We start from the raw sequence: 17,105 nt of genomic DNA on the forward strand, positions 1-17,105 counted from the left end.
TTTTCCACAAGTGGCTGCACCAGTTTTCATTCCCACCAACACTGTAAGAGGGTTCCCCTTTCTCCCATAGTAATAATTTTTAATGTAGCCTACATCCTACATGTGTTGTGCTATCTGAATGCTCTGTATTGGAATTTGAGAAGAAACCAGTAGGGCTAATCAAACATCAAACTAGTCATCTCTTTATAAAATCTCAATTTTTTTTAACGTTTATTTATTTTGAGAGAGAGAGAATGAGAATGAGCAGGGGAGGGGCAGATAGGCAGAGAGAATCCCAAGCAGGCTCCACAATCAGTGGGGAGCCAAACATGGGGCTTGATGTCACGACTGTGGGATCATGACCTGAACCGAAATCGGGAGTTGGACACTTAACCTAGACTGAGTCACCCAGGCGTCCCTAAAATCTCAATCTTAAAACTAAAACACATAACTATACATGGTACTTTTATGTATCCTCCTAAATAAGGCTAGTTAGTATTCTGCTGCTCCTAATATATTTATAACTTGGACCACAAAAAAAATATTAAATTTAACTCGTAAATTTCTACGTGAAACTTTGTTGTTTAATAGAGTATTATTTAGAGCAGTTACAGGTTCACAGCAAAATTGAGCAGATGGTACAGAGATATCCCATATACCCCTTACCCACACATGCATAGTGTCCTCCATTATCAACATATACACGAGGGTGGTACATTGGTTATGGTCGATGTGCCTACGTTAATAATGCATCGTTATCACCCAGAGCCCACGCTGGACACTAGGCTTCATTCTTGGTGTTGTATATTTTATGGGTTTGGACAGATGTATAATGATATGCAACCGCCATTCTAGTAACATACAGAGTGTCTTCACTGCCCTCAACCACCTCTGTGCTCTTCCTAGTCCTCCAATCCTCCCTGAGGATTAAAGTTTAATTTTATTTATTTTTTATTTTTTTATTTTTTTCTGCTAAAGTTTAATTTTAAAATGAGCTTATATGAACACCTCAGGATTTTATTTTACACAAATCATTTCAGCCCATCCCTTTTAGTGAAAATAACTATTAGGAACTAGTTCTTTAAAAAAATTTTTTTTTGTTTATTTTTTTTGAGAAAGAGTGAGCGAGAGAGAGCGTGTGAGTGGTGGAGGGGTAGAGAGAGAGAGAGGACAGAGGATCTGAAGTGGGCTCTGTGCTGACAGCTTGGAGCCTGAAACCTGCTTCATATTCTGTGTTTCCCTCTCTGCCCCTGCACCACTCATACTCTTTCCCTCTCTCTCAAGAATAAATAAAAACATTAAAAAAATTTTAAAAAAAGGAAATACTTCTAATGAAAGTGGTTCATCAATGGTAGAATTGGAGTCAGATGCCTTTGTTTTCAAATGCGAAGTCTACCATTTTCAGTCTTCTATTAATAGGAATTTTCTTATTTTTATTTTATTGAGATAATATAACATAATGATTTGATATTTATATATGTTGTAAAATGATCACAATAAGTCTAGTTATATCCAGCACCATACACAGTTACAAATTGTTTTTCTTTGTGATAAGATCTTTTAATACCTACTCTTAGCAACTTTCAAATATGTAATACAGCATTACTATTGTTTTTTGAGAGAGAGAGCGAGCAAGTGAGGGAGGGGCAGAGGGGACGGGGGAGAGAGAGAGAATCCCACAAGGGGCAGAGAGAGAGAGAGAGAAGCAGGGGTCAACCAAAGCAGGGCTCAAACTCATGAACTGTGAGATCATGACCTGAGCTGAAGTCAGATGCTTAACTGACTGAGCCACCCAGGTGGCTGTAATAAAGCATTATGAAATGCAGTCACCATGCTGTACTTTACATTCTGTGACTTAGGAATTTTCTTTCTCAAGAGAAATTCTGGTCATGTCATGCTTATTTATTTTCTAAGTCCCATTTAATCTGATTTCACAAAAATTCCAACCTAGTCATTTTACCTTAAATGTGGAAGTGGCTGGGTCTATATTTGGATTGTTGCCATCGTTTGAGTGTGGATTCTTGTGGGATAGTCTTCACTGTAATCTGCACTCAAAAAGGAAGGAGACTTGTTGGGGCATCTGGGTGGCCCAGTTGATTAAGTGTCTGACTCAGTTTAGGCTCAGGTCACGATCATAGTTTGTGAGATCGAGCCCCATATCAGGCTCTGCACTGACAGCACGGAGACTGCTTGTGATTTTCCCTTTCCCTCTGCCCTTCCCTCACTCTGTCTTTCAAAATAAATAAATAAACATTAAAAAAGACAAGGGAAGGAGACTTCCTCTCACTGCTCTAGGACTTTTTTTTTTTTTAACGTTTATTTATTTATTTATTTATTTATTTATTTTTCAATATATGAAGTTTATTGTCAAATTGGTTTCCATACAACACCCAGTGCTCATCCCAAAAGGTGCCCTCCTCAATACCCATCACCCACCCTCCCCTCCCTCCCACCCCTCCATCAACCCTCAGTTTGTTCTCAGTTTTTAACAGTCTCTTATGCTTTGGGTCTCTCCCACTCTAACCTCTTTTTTTTTTTTTCTTCCCCTCCCCCATGGGTTTCTGTTAAGTTTCTCAGGATCCACATAAGAGTGAAACCATATGGTATCTGTCTTTCTCTGTATGGCTTATTTCACTTAGCATCACACTCTCCAGTTCCATCCACGTTGCTACAAAAGGCCATATTTCATTCTTTCTCATCGCCACGTAGTATTCCATTGTGTATATAAACCACAATTTCTTTATCCATTCATCAGTTGATGGACATTTAGGCTCTTTCCATAATTTGGCTATTGTTGAGAGTGCCGCTATAAACATTGGGGTACAAGTGTCCCTATGCATCAGTACTCCTGTATCCCTTGGGTAAATTCCTAGCAGTGCTATTGCTGGGTCATAGGGTAGGTCTATTTTTAATTTTCTGAGGAACCTCCACACTGCTTTCCAGAGCAGCTGCACCAATTTGCATTCCCACCAACAGTGCAAGAGGGTTCCCGTTTCTCCACATCCTCTCCAGCATCTATAGTCTCCTGATTTGTTCATTTTGGCCACTCTGACTGGCGTGAGGTGATATCTGAGTGTGGTTTTGATTTGTATTTCCCTGATAAGGAGCGACGTTGAACATCTTTTCATGTGCCTGTTGGCCATCTGGATGTCTTCTTTAGAGAAGTGTCTATTCATGTTTTCTGCCCATTTCTTCACTGGTTTATTTGTTTTTCGGGTGTGGAGTTTGGTGAGCTCTTTATAGATTTTGGATATTAGCCCTTTGTAGGACCTCTTTTTGGCCATTTAATCTCTGGGCTTTATGAGAATATAAATTTGTTTAATACCATAAGAACAAGGTAAGCAAAGGTTTAATTGTCCTTAAGGGTATCTTATTTGAGAATACTCTCTACCAACATACTGCTTTCTATAAAAGTTATCTGGTTTCTCTGTGTATGGCTGACTCTCTTCTTTATTGTTTTCTCTAGTGCATTCCTCTCTTTGTTCAACTTGTTTTGGAGAGACTAACCCGAGGAGTGAAAACTAGTGAGCTCCGCACCATGTGTCTTCAGGTTGCCATTGCTGCCTTGTACTACAACCCTGATTTGCTGCTACATACTTTAGAACAAATTCAGTTGCCTCACAATCCTGGACCGTTAACTGTACAGTTTATAAATCAGTGGATGAACGATACGGATTGTTTTCTTGGGTATGTGTCTTTTGGATTTTACTCTACATTTCTGTTTCTGGAACATTGATTTTAAAAATGTAAAATAGCATATAAAGAGGTAATTTTCATTTTTAAGGATTATTTTTAGTGCATTGTAAACACAAATTTTAATTTTTAGAGAATTAAACTGTGTTTCAGTAGTATAATCTAGTGGAAAGAATGCAGGCTCTGAAAATTAGGTATAGTCTGTCCCTAGTTGTTTTTTACTTGCATGATAGCGTTAGATCTTTAGGCAATGAGAACTAAGTGTCCAGCAGGTTCCATGACTATTAAGTGTGTATAGGTAAAAACATTCTAAATGGGGTCATGTTTCTAAGGAAAATGCCAGTCTGGTAAAAATGTACTGGCCCAGGTTATTGGATATTGGAACTCTGCAGATCTCAAGGGAGCTTGTTCTCAAATGTGAGGTCAGAAAGAAGGATTGTTCGTTGTAGCTTGGGTGCTTCCCTGGTGCGAGAGTTTGTCTTCATGTGAAGCACTCTCCTACTTCTCAAACATAAGAAAAATGAGATGCCGAGTAGTAGGTACATGCTCACCTCAAGTGACCCCACACCTATTAGTGATTGTTATGCTAGAATTTGAGCTAGATTGCAATTAATTTGTTTAAAACATTAGATACAACTAGTGTTTTGTTTTTTAAGTTTTGTAAGATAACATTTAGAAATGATACCATTTAGAAATGCTGAGGAAGGAGAATTCCAGTAGGAGTAGTCAGGACACTGCCAAGTGATACAGGTGTGAATTAGCATGGCAGAACAGGTATGGGGGAAGATACTAACAAGCTGCTGTGTGTATTCTAGTTTTTCTACTTGTAGGATACTGGAATTTGTCATTGATTTAGATTTTTTATTAAAGACTTGAAGGGAAGAACATACTTTAAAAAATTGTGCTTGAAAGTATCTCTGACAAAGATTTAGGGAGCAGAGGCTTTGTCACTCACAGTTATGCAGTTGGAATGCTTCTCTCTTTATTAGCATCTAGAAGCAGTTTTCCAAAGATAGAAAGGCCATTTCTACTATTGCACAGACTGGACAGGCTTGGCTTATGCTTCCTTGGATTCTTTAGAGTCCTACTTGATAATCATCTTTCCTGCTGTGATCCTCTTGACACCTAATGTGCACCCCTATTGGGGGGCATCCTCAGGTCCAGTGCAGTTCCTGTTATAATATACTCCTTTGGCTTTAGTAACTTGAATCAGGCAATGCAGTGGGCTGGGACCGGCTGGGTAGTGTGGCAGGCGTGTGGCGGTGACACAGGCACGGCCTGGGAAGCAGCCACTGGAGCCAGAGCTGGAGTTGGAGCTGGTGGAGTTCTCTTTGATCTGTGCCCCTCCTCCTAGCCTCCAGGATGGCAGAGATTGTCGCTTCTCTGACAGAGAGCACGTTCTCAGGCTTGGAAGATTCTAGCAGTGACAGGAGTGAAGATGACTCGGCAGGGGGAGAAGATAGGATCAGCAGTGATGGAGAAGACCACTGGGCCACAGGTGCAGGCCGGGACCTCTTCCCCAAGGACAGAGGACATCTGGAACATGGTGGGCATGGGCATTGGGCACGGATGGCAGGCACAGCTACAAGCCCCTGCGTACTCATGACAAGCTGGACCAGGTTCTGCGCAAAATGGATGATCCTGACTACCGGTGCATGATGCAGGACTGGATGACAGGGCACGACTTATGGCTGACCGATGAGCAGGTGGCCCTGGCATGGTGGCTGCAGAGGGGCCAGTTGGGGGACATGAGCTTCGATCTGTATGAGCTGGACTTCTTCACTGGGGACCTGGTGCTCCACTCAGTAACCAGCTGACCTGCTGACAAGCACAGCTTCATCCCATCCCTGGTGGAGAAGGAGAGGGTCTCTCACTTGGGGCATATGCCATTAAGATGGGCCAGATGCAGCTTCACGGGCCCCAGAACCCCACCCCTAGCTTCAGTAATCTGTGGGTGTGGAAGACCCCGATGTTGGGCCGGATGGGCACAAGATACACATACCCAGTCCCAAGCTGGTCCTCGGCGTCACACTGAGTTCTACGGCCCACCTCCTGCGTATCTGCCCAGCGAAGAGGTGTGGGAGCAACGGGAGCCAGGTGAGAGGAAGCCCACCTTCCTGCCACACAAGTTTCCGAACCTGCGGGGTGTGCCTGTGTATAGCTATTTCCTCCAGGAATGCTTCACATGCTGCCTTGACCTCTACTGTGTCCACGGCAGTGCAAGGTGAGGGTGAATGTGAACCCTGAAGACCTCGTCCCCAAACTGTCCCAGCTGCAGGACCCGCAGCCTTTCCTCGCATGTCAGGTCCTGGTCTCTAGAGGCCCCAGCAACCTTGTCCACCACCTTAGTGTCATCCTGGAGAGGGCCAGTGGCTGGCTTCAGGCTCTGACGATGGCTTACTATGACTCTGGGAGGTGGCTGCCACCCGCTGCACGAGGACCGTGCCCGTTGTGGGTATGCTGAGGAGTATTGGCTGGAACACTCACCCCATCATCTGCCTGGTGGCTGTGGCTGTAGAGGACGTGGTGCTGCTACTGATCCTGGCCTTGGGGGCCCAGCTGGTGGTGGGCAGCGAGGACCAGCTGCTGTCTGCCTTCATCCCACCTGAGATGCCGGCCGTTCAGCCTGCCTACTGGCTGGAGGCCCCAGAGGAGAAACGCCAGGGGGAACCTGTGGCTGCACATCCGCCATGGGAAGCCTGTGACTCTGTTGACCTGGCATGGGTGTGGGGACTTCTTGGCTGTGGTCCTGGCCCCTGCAGGCCACACACAGGTGCTGATCCACTAGCTGAGCTGGCGCTGCAGGCAGACCCCCTTCTGCAGCCATGGCCAGGTGCCGTGGGTGGCCTTCTACTCTGTCCCATCCTTTGTGTTAGTGACTTTCGAGTGCAGCATCTGCCTTTACTGTCTCCTGTGCCAGGAGCTCACCCAGAAGCTGAGACCCAACTGCAAGTGGGTGTCAAGCCTGGCAGTGCACCCTGCAGGGGACAAGGTCATCTGTGGGAGCTATGACAGCAAGCTGGTGTGGTTTGATCTGGACCTTTCTGGTGAGCCTTACAGGGTGGTGAGGCACCACAGGAGGACCCAAGGGCTGTGGCCTTCCACACCTGGTACCAGGTCTTCACATCTAGCTCTGACCACGGGAGTGTCATTGTCTGCCATAGGATGGTACACAGTGACCTGCTGCAGAACCAACTGCTGGTGCCTGTGAAGGTGCTGCGGGGACACATGCTGAGCCAAGACCTGGGTGTACTGGATGTGGCTTTCCGCCCTGGCCCCAGCTGTGGGTTTTCTCAGGGGCCAATGGCACCGTCTGCCTCTTCACCTAAGCCATCCTGTTTCCTCAGGGGCCAGGCCATGTGTTTGCTCAGGATCTTAATAGAGGTGTTCGCCCAGCTTGGGGGGAAAAAAAAAGGGCAATGCGAATAATAGTAGCTTATAATATATTCATCATTTCATCTGCTTCGGATTCAGCCTCCCTCTCTCCCTCTGTCCCTCCCCTGCTAGTGCTTTGTCTCTCCCTCTCTCTCAAAAATAAACATTAAAAAAAATTTTTTTCCCTTCAGAATCAAATTTTATGCTAGGTTATAGCGGACTATATTTAATTGATTTACTTATAGTCATTAAGTTTAGCTTGCTTATTATATGCTGAGTTTCTGAATAGCTTTTGGCACTGGGGGGTTAGTATACAGTGTATGTGCTGAGAAACCTTGTAGACCAATCTAATGAAGACACAGTCTGAATTTTTCCTTTTTTCTATTGGATAGGAATTTTATGCTGTCAAATACAGGTATTCCTGCTTTAATAGAACTTGTTATGCCAAGGCACAGATAAAGCATTTAAATCAGTTATAAATTGATACTATAGTAAAATTCACCATATTGATTACAGACTTTTATAGCTCTTTGATGATAATTGGTTTACAAAACTTGGTTTATATAGGATTTCACATAGTACAAGATGGAGGATCCCTCTGTATAATTCCATTGAGTGAACCTTAAAAATCACCTTGGCCATTTTTTCTTGTAGAATCTTCAGTTGTCCCCATTTCTCATGAGTACCTTTTTTTCTTTGTGATTTGTAGGCATCATGACCGGAAGATGTGTATAATAGGACTGAGTATCCTTTTGGAATTGCAAAATCGACCTCCTGCAGTAGATGCTGTGGTGGGACAGATTGTACCCTCAATTCTTTTCCTTTTCCTTGGCCTAAAGCAGGTTTGTGCTACCAGACAACTGGTAAACCAGGAAGATCGCTCAAAAGCAGAGAAGGCTGATATGGAAGAAAACGGTAAAATCTTCTAATTGTAATGAATGCTAGAATTGATTTTGATTTGAGCATGCATTTTCTCTGAATTTTAGTCTATTTGGAATCATTCAGTTACATTCTTTGGCTTGTTGCACATTTAACAAATATTTTGGGTTTGGTTGACATACCCTGTAATGTAAATTTAAACCTGTTAATTTTTTGACATTTAAATAATTATTGAGCTTAATGAATGTTGTTAAACTCTGAGAAATTCAGATACATTTATAACAGAATCACATAGTTTTGACAATGAGTTAGGAACCAGTATTTCATTTTCTTGTTTGTGCCAATAGTCTCTGTGAAGTCGGCAGCATGAATTCAATGAACCATTAGTTAAGGGAAGTATCAGTATAACAGATTAATAGAATGCCTGATGTTTTTTTTTTAATGGTTCTTAAAAATTGTAATTGGGAGAAACTTATGGTTTACATATTATTAAATTTGGAGTAAAGTACATAAATGAAGGTTATTTGCTTAATTGACAGAAGAAGATTGTTAGAGTCAAGGATATTAGATCTTTATTTGATGATAATTGCAAAACTACTTGCTTGGGTGCAGGAAGTAACCAAATCCAACTCCAAATGGAGTTTTCCCTCTTCAGGTTAAAAGCAGAATTTCTTCCCCTTCCCTTCCCCTCCCTTCCTTCATATAATTTATTGTCAAATTAGCTAGCATACAGTGTGCTCTTGGCTTCAGGAGTAGATTCCCATGATTCATCTCTTACATACAACACCCTGTGCTCATCCCAGCAAGTGCCCTCTTCAGTGCCCATCACCCATTTTCCCCATCCCCCTGCTTCCATCAACCCTCAGTTTGTCCTCTGTATTTAAGAGTCTCTTATGTTTGTCTCCCTCTCCATTTGTAACAATTTTTTGTTTCCTTCCCTTCCCCCATGGTCTTCTGTTACGTTTTCACTCATATGTGGAATTTGAGAAACTTATGATATCTGTTAAAAACAGAATTTCTTTAAATGAGAAAAATCAGAATGTTTCATGTAAAACATACAAGTGTAGATTTAAACATTTTGCATTTAATTAGCATCATCCTAGTTTGGGTACGAGGAATGGTACTCTTTAACTCCTAACATAGAGCACAACTTCTGATCTAATTTGCTTTCCTGAATTCTATGTAGGACATCTTTACTAGAAGGGTTTTTATTCTTTTGCTAAGTATAGGCCAACAATTATAGAATTCTTTTTTTCAGTTCTAATTTTTTGTTTTGTAAACTGTTGGCTTATAACTAATATGTGAGAAAAAATTTCTGGTAATTTTCCAGACTTTCCTGTTCAATTTGTGCTGAAGTATAGAATGACTAATTAGGAAAGGTATTTCTTGCTATCTTTGTCATATATATGTGTCATATATACATATATATATGTGTGTGTGTGTGTGTGTGTGTGTGTATGATCAAAACTTCTGTTTCTCGCCTTATCCCTAAAACTACTTTGCCATTTAATTCAGGTGCTTTAGTGTGGTATGTTTTATAGAAATAGTTTTGGAATAATACTGCCTGGTTTGGGTTTTACTCTAGGTTTTTCCGTCTTGGGTTGATTTTGTTGTGCATTTACTATCTTCCAGTTATTTATAATATTGGGCTAACTGCTTAGAACAGATCAGCCCTGAACATAGAAACAGAATCCATGGTGATATGCAATTCAGCTTTCCACTTTTCAACACACATGTAGCTATTTTTTCTTTATTTTTGTATTTTTATGTTTCTATTAGCAGAAATGACCTCATTTGCACACTTCTGAGTAGTTTGTAATCAACTGAATTAACTGTTGAGAGACCCAAATTCTCAGTGGGAACTCATCGTTACTTAAAACACATGCACTGGGGCACCTGGGTGGCCCAGTCAGTTAAGTGTCCGACTTCGGCTCAGGTCATGATCTTGTGGTTCGTGAGTTGGAGCCCTGTATCAGGCTGTGTGCTGACAGCTTAGAGCCTGGAGCCTGCTTTGGATTCTGTATCTCCCTCTCTCTCTGCCTCTCCCCTGCTTGCACTCTCTCTCTCTCAAAAATAAACATTAAAAAAAAAAAAATGCACTGACTGCACAATTTTTTTTTTTGACAAAAAATTTGGGACTCTGATTAATTAGCATTTTTATATAAATGAATATGAGACAGCCATAGCAAAACAGTAGTAATGTCCAGTGGACTATAGATTTAGGGTTACTTGGAAATTGTTTTCAGTGAGGAGTATAAAGTCATTTTTTTTTTTTTAAATGTTTATTTAGTTTTGAGAGAGAGAAAGAGTGCGAGCAGGGAGGGGCAGAGAGAGGAGGAGACACAGAATCTGAAGCAGGCTCCAGGCTCTGAGCTGTCAGCACAGAGCCTGATGCGGGGCTAGAACTCATGAACTATGAGATCATGACCTGAGTTGAAGTTGGATGCTTAACTGACTGAGCCACCCAGGTGCCTCTAAAGTCATTTTCAATTTAACAAACTATAAAGTTTTATTTTTAGAATTTCATGTAAAAATAGGCGGTAGTTTTTCCATTTCCAGAATGTCATTTTATAATTTTTGTTCTGTGGAATTTTATGTTTTGTCCTTTTGTGTTCTGATTCTTTTTAAATAATTAATGGATTGCCAGAGGAGATTTCAAGTGATGAAGAGGAGACGAATGTAACCGCTCAAGCAATGCAGTCGAATAACGGAAGAGGTGAAGATGAGGAGGAGGAGGAGGATGACTGGGATGAAGAAGTGTTGGAAGAAACTGCCCTTGAGGGATTCAGCACTCCACTTGATCTTGACAATAGTGTGGATGAATATCAAATTTTTACACAAGCTCTGCTAAGTATGTCTTTACTCCCTAAATTTTTAGATATTTTCTCTAAATTCTTTATTTCCTTTGGTTTAAAAATTGTTTTGGGATCTGTCCAAAATCAGTTTAGATGTTAAGTTTGGTTTTAGTAGTGGTGAGATGTCCAAATGGAAAAATCTGGGAGGCTTAGAGCATGGTTTTGCCTCAAGCACCAACTTGAGTTCTTGGTGTGGGAGTGAAGCCGAAACTGCAGGTACTGGGAAAATCTGGCGGAACATGGTAGCATGTGAGTAGAGGTGTTTGCCAAGATCTGGATTTTAGGGAGCATAGTAAAACCCCAGGAGGAAGAGATGGTGAAGGAGGTCGAGAACTGGGCAACACAGAGATTTGCAATGTCCTAACCTTCCTCTGATAGCCCCACATGGTTAGATATGGAGTGGGTACTCAGAAATAATCCTTTGCTGGAATAAGTTTGTCTCTTAATTTCTGCAATCATTTCATCGTAATTTGATCATGTACTTTTGTTCTCTGTAATGATAATTTTCACTAGACTCTTATCTTTTTCTTCTTCTACACACTCCCCAAATGCAACAGCTGTGCAGAATCGGGATGCTGCCTGGTACCAGCTGCTGATGGCACCGCTCAGTGAGGACCAGAGGAGGGCGCTGCAGGAGGTGTATACCCTGGCAGAGCACCGGAGGACAGTAGCAGGTCAGCCAGCTGCATTCCCAGATTGGAGGGCATCAGCGTGCCAGTAGTCAGTCTTATTAATGAGCAACCTTCTTACCTTCTTAATGAGCCTTGTGGCACATAAAGATTGTTTTAAAAATTGTTAGAGGCCAGCCTTTCAAGATAATTATTATTGTATGATTTTTTTTTTTTTTTTTTTTTTTTTTAATCACTGATCATGATATCTTAGCTCTGCAAAACCCTGTGCATTAATAGGTGTCTTTTAGTGGTGGTGGTATTCATGTACTTACCCTCTGTTTTGGAGCCAGTTCACTTCATGAATTCTTATAAGGAGCTTGTCTTCCTGGAAAAGAAACACTCTTCATTTCTTTTGCTGGGATTTACATGTTAGTGATTCTTGTTGATTTTCAGTTTTTGACTTGGAGAAATTGTTCTATGCAGACATTATTATGGTCACTCCTAGAAAATCAGTGGAAAAAAATTTGTAATTACAAAAATACTTTAGTGGAAAACATGGAATAGGCACCTGGAATTTAGAACCTAAGTTCTTCTGCATAGAGTTCTCTTGTCAGCCCTGCACAGAGTCTGTATCAGGAGAATTCTGGGTACACTTTCAGCAGTAGCCTATAGAACTATTAAAAAACCCACTTTGCACCTTTTCATTTTGTCATTTTTCCTGGAAGTTGGGGGAGGTAAAGTTTTTCCATTTTGTTCATTTTTAGCAGTTTTTCTGTAATAGTAAACATAACTACTTACTGAGATAGCCCTATTAAAAGCTGATACTCAGGGACTTCCAGGGAAGGTGGTGAAATGGGTGGATCCTGAGCTCACGTCATCCCACAGATACAACTAGGTAACGCTCACATCAGGGTAAATAACCCGGAAAATGACCCAGAGACGGCAGAACAAACTCTACAACTAACTGTAGAGAAGAGTCCACATCAGAGAAGATAGAAGAGTGGAGATGCAGTGGGGAGCTAAATGGACTACGGGTCTGTCCACTGGAGGGAGGGATCCGCAGGTGGGGAGAAGAGAGAGAACAGACCATCATGGTGCGAGCTTGCATGGGAAGATGAATCCCTATAACGTTTGACTTTGGAAACCAGAGGGACCAAATTTCATGAGTTCTGACAGCAGGTTCAGTTCTGGGAGAGTCTGGAGGGTGATAGGAAACTGAGTCCTCATCCCTTTAAAGACACAGCACAGCCAACAGCCTGCAGAAACACAGCATAGAAGCAGTACTTTGAAAAATGCCCGGGGCATACAAGAGGGAAATTATTTACTAATCTTTGTGTCCCAGAGAGACTGAGATTGCTGGAAGACTCCTCCAGGAACAAGGAGCTGGTGGATGCCATTTCCCTTCCTTTCCCTCCGGCATAAACACTCAGACACCTGCAGGAACCAGCCTGGAGCCGGCATTCACTACCTAATTTGCTTATACTATGCCCCATCCTTTTTAGCTGGGCCTGCCTCAGTTCTGGTGCTGTGGGCCCCCTTCCCTAGAAGACCATTGCAAACTGCCAACACCATGCCTCTCTACTGTGCGCATTGTGGGGTCTCAGTCCCAGCAGTGGCAGCTGGTCACCTGTGGAGGACGCAAGAACCTTATTAAAACTGTGCACGCTGCACCAAAAACCATAAAATACCTAGGAATAAATCTAACCAAAGAGGTGAAAAATCTATACACTGAGAACTATAGAAAGCTTATGAAAGAAATTGAAGAAGACACAAAAAAATGGAAACAGATTCCATGCTTCTGGATAGGAAGAACAAATATTGTTAAAATGTCAATACTACTCAAAGCAATCTACATATTCATTGCAATACCTATCAAAATAACACCAGCATTCTTCACAGAGCTAGAGCAAACAATCCTAAAATTTGTATGGAACCAGAAAAGACCCCGAATAGCCAAAGCAATCTTGATAAAAGAAAACCAAAGCAGGAGGCATCACAATCCCGGACTTTAAGCTGTATTATAAAGCTGTAATCATCAAGATAACACGAACAGATCTGGCACAAAAGCAGACACTCAGATCAATGGAACAGAATAGAAAACCCAGAAATGGACCCACAAATGTATGGCTAACTAATCTTTGACAAAGCAGGAAAGAATATCCAATGGAAAAAAAGACTGTCACTTCAGCAAATGTTGCTGGGGCAACTGGACAGCAACATGCTGTTAAGTGAACCTGGACCACTTTTTTACACCATACACAAAAATAAACTCAAACTAAGGGGATAAAAGACCTAAATGTAAGACAGGAAAATCCTCGAGGAGAAAGCAGGCAAAAACCTCTTTGATCTTGGTCACAGCAACTTCTTACTCAACACATCTCCAGAGCAAAGGAAAACAAAAACAAAAATGAACTATTGGAACCTCATCAAAATAAAAAGCTTCTGCATAGTGAAGGAAACAATCATCAAAACTAAAAGGCAACCAATGGAATGGGAGAAGATATTTGCAAATAACATATCAGACAAAGGGTTAGCATCCAAAATCTATAATTTTTTTTAATATTTATTTTTGAGAGACAGAAACAGAGTATGAACAGGGGAGGGGCAGAGAGAGAGGGAGACACAGAATTGGAAGCAGGCTGCAGGCTCTGAGCTGTCAGCACAGAGCCCGGTGCAGGATTCGAACCCACGAACCGTGAAACCATGACCTGAGCCGAAGTCAGATGCTTAACTGACTGAGCACCCCGGCGTCCCAGTGTCCAAAATCTATAAAGAACTTATCAAACTCAACACCCCAAAAACAATCCAGTGAAGAAATGGGCAAAAGGCATGAATAGACACTTCTCCAGAGACATCCAGATGGCCAACTGACACATGAAAAAATGCTCAACATCACTCATCATCCGGGAAATACAGATCAAAACCACCATGAGATACTACCTCACACCTGTCAGAATGGCTAACATTAACAACTCAGGCAACAACAGATATTGGCAAGGATGCAGAGAAAGAGGATTTCTTTTGCACTGCTGGAGGGAATGCAAACTGGTGCAGCCACCCTGGAAAACAGGATGGAGGTTCCTCAAAAATCCAAAAATAGAACTACCCTACAACCCAGCAATTGCACTGCTAGGTATTTATCCAAGAGATACAGGTGTGCTGTTTCGAAGGGACGCATGCACCCCAGTGTTTATAGCAGCACTATTGATAATAACCAAAGTATGGAAAAAGCCCAAATGTCCATCGATGGATAAATGGATAAAGAAGATGTGGGGTGTGTGTGTGTGTGTGTGTGTGTGTACACACACACACACACAATGGAGTATTACTCAGCAATCAAGAATGAAATCTTGCCAGTTGCAACTACGTGGATGGAACTAGAGGGTATTATGCTAGGCGAAATTAGAGAAAGACAAATATCATATGACTTCATTCATATGAGGACTTTAAGATGCAAAACAGATGAACACAAGGGAAGAGAAGCAAAAATAATATAAAAACAGGGAGGGGGACAAAACAGAAGAGACTCTTAAATATGGAGAACAAACAGAGGGTTACTGGAGGGGTTGTGGGAGGGGGGATGGGCTAAATGGGTAAGGGGCATTAAGGAATCTACTCCTGAAATCGTTGTGCTATGTGCTAACTTAGATGTAAATTAAAAAAAAACCGACACACAAACACTGTGCACCCTGCCTCTGCATGCTTTGCAGATCAGTCTGGCCAGCCATGGTCTCCGGGGCAGAGACACATCCCCTCTGGCAGAGGACCAGCACCACCTTGTTAAAACTGCATGCCATGCTCTACCCACTACTTTCAAGAGCAAGAGATGTAGCTGAATTTCCTAACACAGAGAAACACAGAAAGTTACACAAAATGAGAGAAATATGTCCCAAATGAAAGAAAAGGAAAAAACAATAGCAAGACACCTAAGCCAAACAGAGATAAGTAATATGCTTGATAGAGAAATTAAAGTAATGGTCATAAAGATACTTGCTGGACTTGAAGTAACAGTGGAGGATTTTTAACAAAGAGAAAACATTGAAAAAGAACCAGTCAGAGATGAAGAACATGATAAATTGAAATTAAAATTACTGTAAGTGGAATAGTAGACTAGAGGAAACAGAATGGATCGGAGACCTGGAGGACAGAATAATGGAAATTAAGGTGAGCGGGTGAGAGGAAGACAAATTATGCAAACTGAGAATAGACTTAGGGAACTCAGTGACTCCATCAGGTTTGATAACATTCACATTATAGGGATGCCAGAAGAAGAGAGAAAAGGGGGCAGAAAGTTCATTTGAAGAAATGATAGCTGAAAGCTTCCCCAGTCTGGGGAAGAAAACAAATCCAGATCCAGGAGGTACAGAGATTTCCCAACAAAAACAACCAAAGGAGGTCCATTCCAAGATACATAGTAATTAAGATGGCAAAAAGTAGTGACAAAGAGAATTTTAAAAGCAGCAACAGAGAAGGAGAAAGTTATGTACAAGGCTATCAGTGGATTTTTCAGCAGAAATTTTGCAGGCCAGATGCGAGCGACAAGATATATTTAGAGTGCTGGAAGGAAAAAAATCTGTAACCAATAATATTCTATCCAGCAAGGCTATCATGCAGAATAGAAGGAGAGATAAAGAGGTTCCCAGACAAACAAAAGTTAAAGAAATTCATGACCACTAAACCAGCACTACAAGAAATGTTAAAGGGGACTCTTTTAGTGGAAAACAAAAACCATGAGTAATAAAAGTAGGAAGCACACAAAAGAAGTAAAAATAACTATATCTGTAAATACCAGTAAAAGACTCACAAAAGGATATAAAGTATAACACCATATACCTAATATATGCGGGTTGGGGGGGGAAGGACAGGACTAAAGAATGGTTTCAAACTTAAGTGACCATCAACTTAACATAGACTGCTGTATATAGCAGATGTTATATGCAAACCTAATGGTAACCACAAATCAAAACCAGTAATATGCAAAAAATAAAGAGAAAGGAATCCAAGTGTATCACTAAAGAAAGCCAGCTTATGGGGAGGGAAGAGAGCAAGGGAAGAAAGGAATGGAGAAGAACTACAAAAATAACCACAAAACAAGTCACAAAATGGCAATAAATACATACCTATAAATAATTACTTCAAATGGACTAGGGGCACCTGGGTGGCTCAGTCGGTTAAGTGTCCGACTTCGGCTCAGGTCATGATCTTGTGGTTTGTGAGTTTGAACCTTGTATCGGGCTCTGTGCTGAGAGCTCAGGGCCTGGAGCCTGCTTCGGATTCTGTGTCTCGCTCTCTCTCTGCCCCTCCCCTGCTCATGCTCTGTCTCTCTCTGTCTCAAAAATAAATAAAACATTAAAAAAAAACCCTAAAAAATAAATGGAATAAATTCTCTAGTCAAAGACTGAGGGTGATGGAACAGATGAAAAAACAAGACCCATCTATATGCTGCCTTCAAGAGACTCATTTCAGACCCAAAGGCATGTGCAGACTGAAGGAAAAACAGTTATCATGCAAATGGAAGCAAAAAGAAAGCCAGGGTAGCAATATTTATATTGGACAAAATAGATGTTAAAACAAAGACTTAACAAGAGACAAAGAAAGGACCCTACATAATTTTAAAGGGAACAATAAGAAGATAAAATAATTGTAAATACTTATGCACCCAACATGGGACCACACAAATACATGAAACAATTAGTTCCTTTACTTGTTATTA

General features: G+C 41.5%; 1 protein-coding gene and 1 pseudogene across 3 annotated transcripts in view; both read left to right on the forward strand.

Moving 5' to 3' along the window:
- IPO8 (importin 8) overlaps nt 1–17,105 on the forward strand; it is an 85,993-nt gene that overhangs the window by 62,907 nt on the left and 5,981 nt on the right. For all 3 annotated transcript variants that reach the window (XM_019452366.2, XM_053894694.1, XM_019452368.2), the window contains 4 exons: nt 3,446–3,666; nt 7,757–7,962; nt 10,574–10,777; nt 11,339–11,455. In XM_019452366.2, coding sequence (XP_019307911.1) covers nt 3,446–3,666; nt 7,757–7,962; nt 10,574–10,777; nt 11,339–11,455 — 748 coding nt within the window. The remainder of the gene's footprint in view (nt 1–3,445; nt 3,667–7,756; nt 7,963–10,573; nt 10,778–11,338; nt 11,456–17,105) is intronic.
- On the forward strand, nt 5,148–7,750 carry LOC109268547 (ribosome biogenesis protein BOP1-like; annotated as a pseudogene).

This window comes from Panthera pardus, unplaced genomic scaffold (assembly GCF_024362965.1).
Source record: "Panthera pardus isolate Hobbes unplaced genomic scaffold, ASM2436296v1 HiC_scaffold_6, whole genome shotgun sequence".
Taxonomy (NCBI): Eukaryota; Metazoa; Chordata; class Mammalia; order Carnivora; family Felidae; genus Panthera; species Panthera pardus.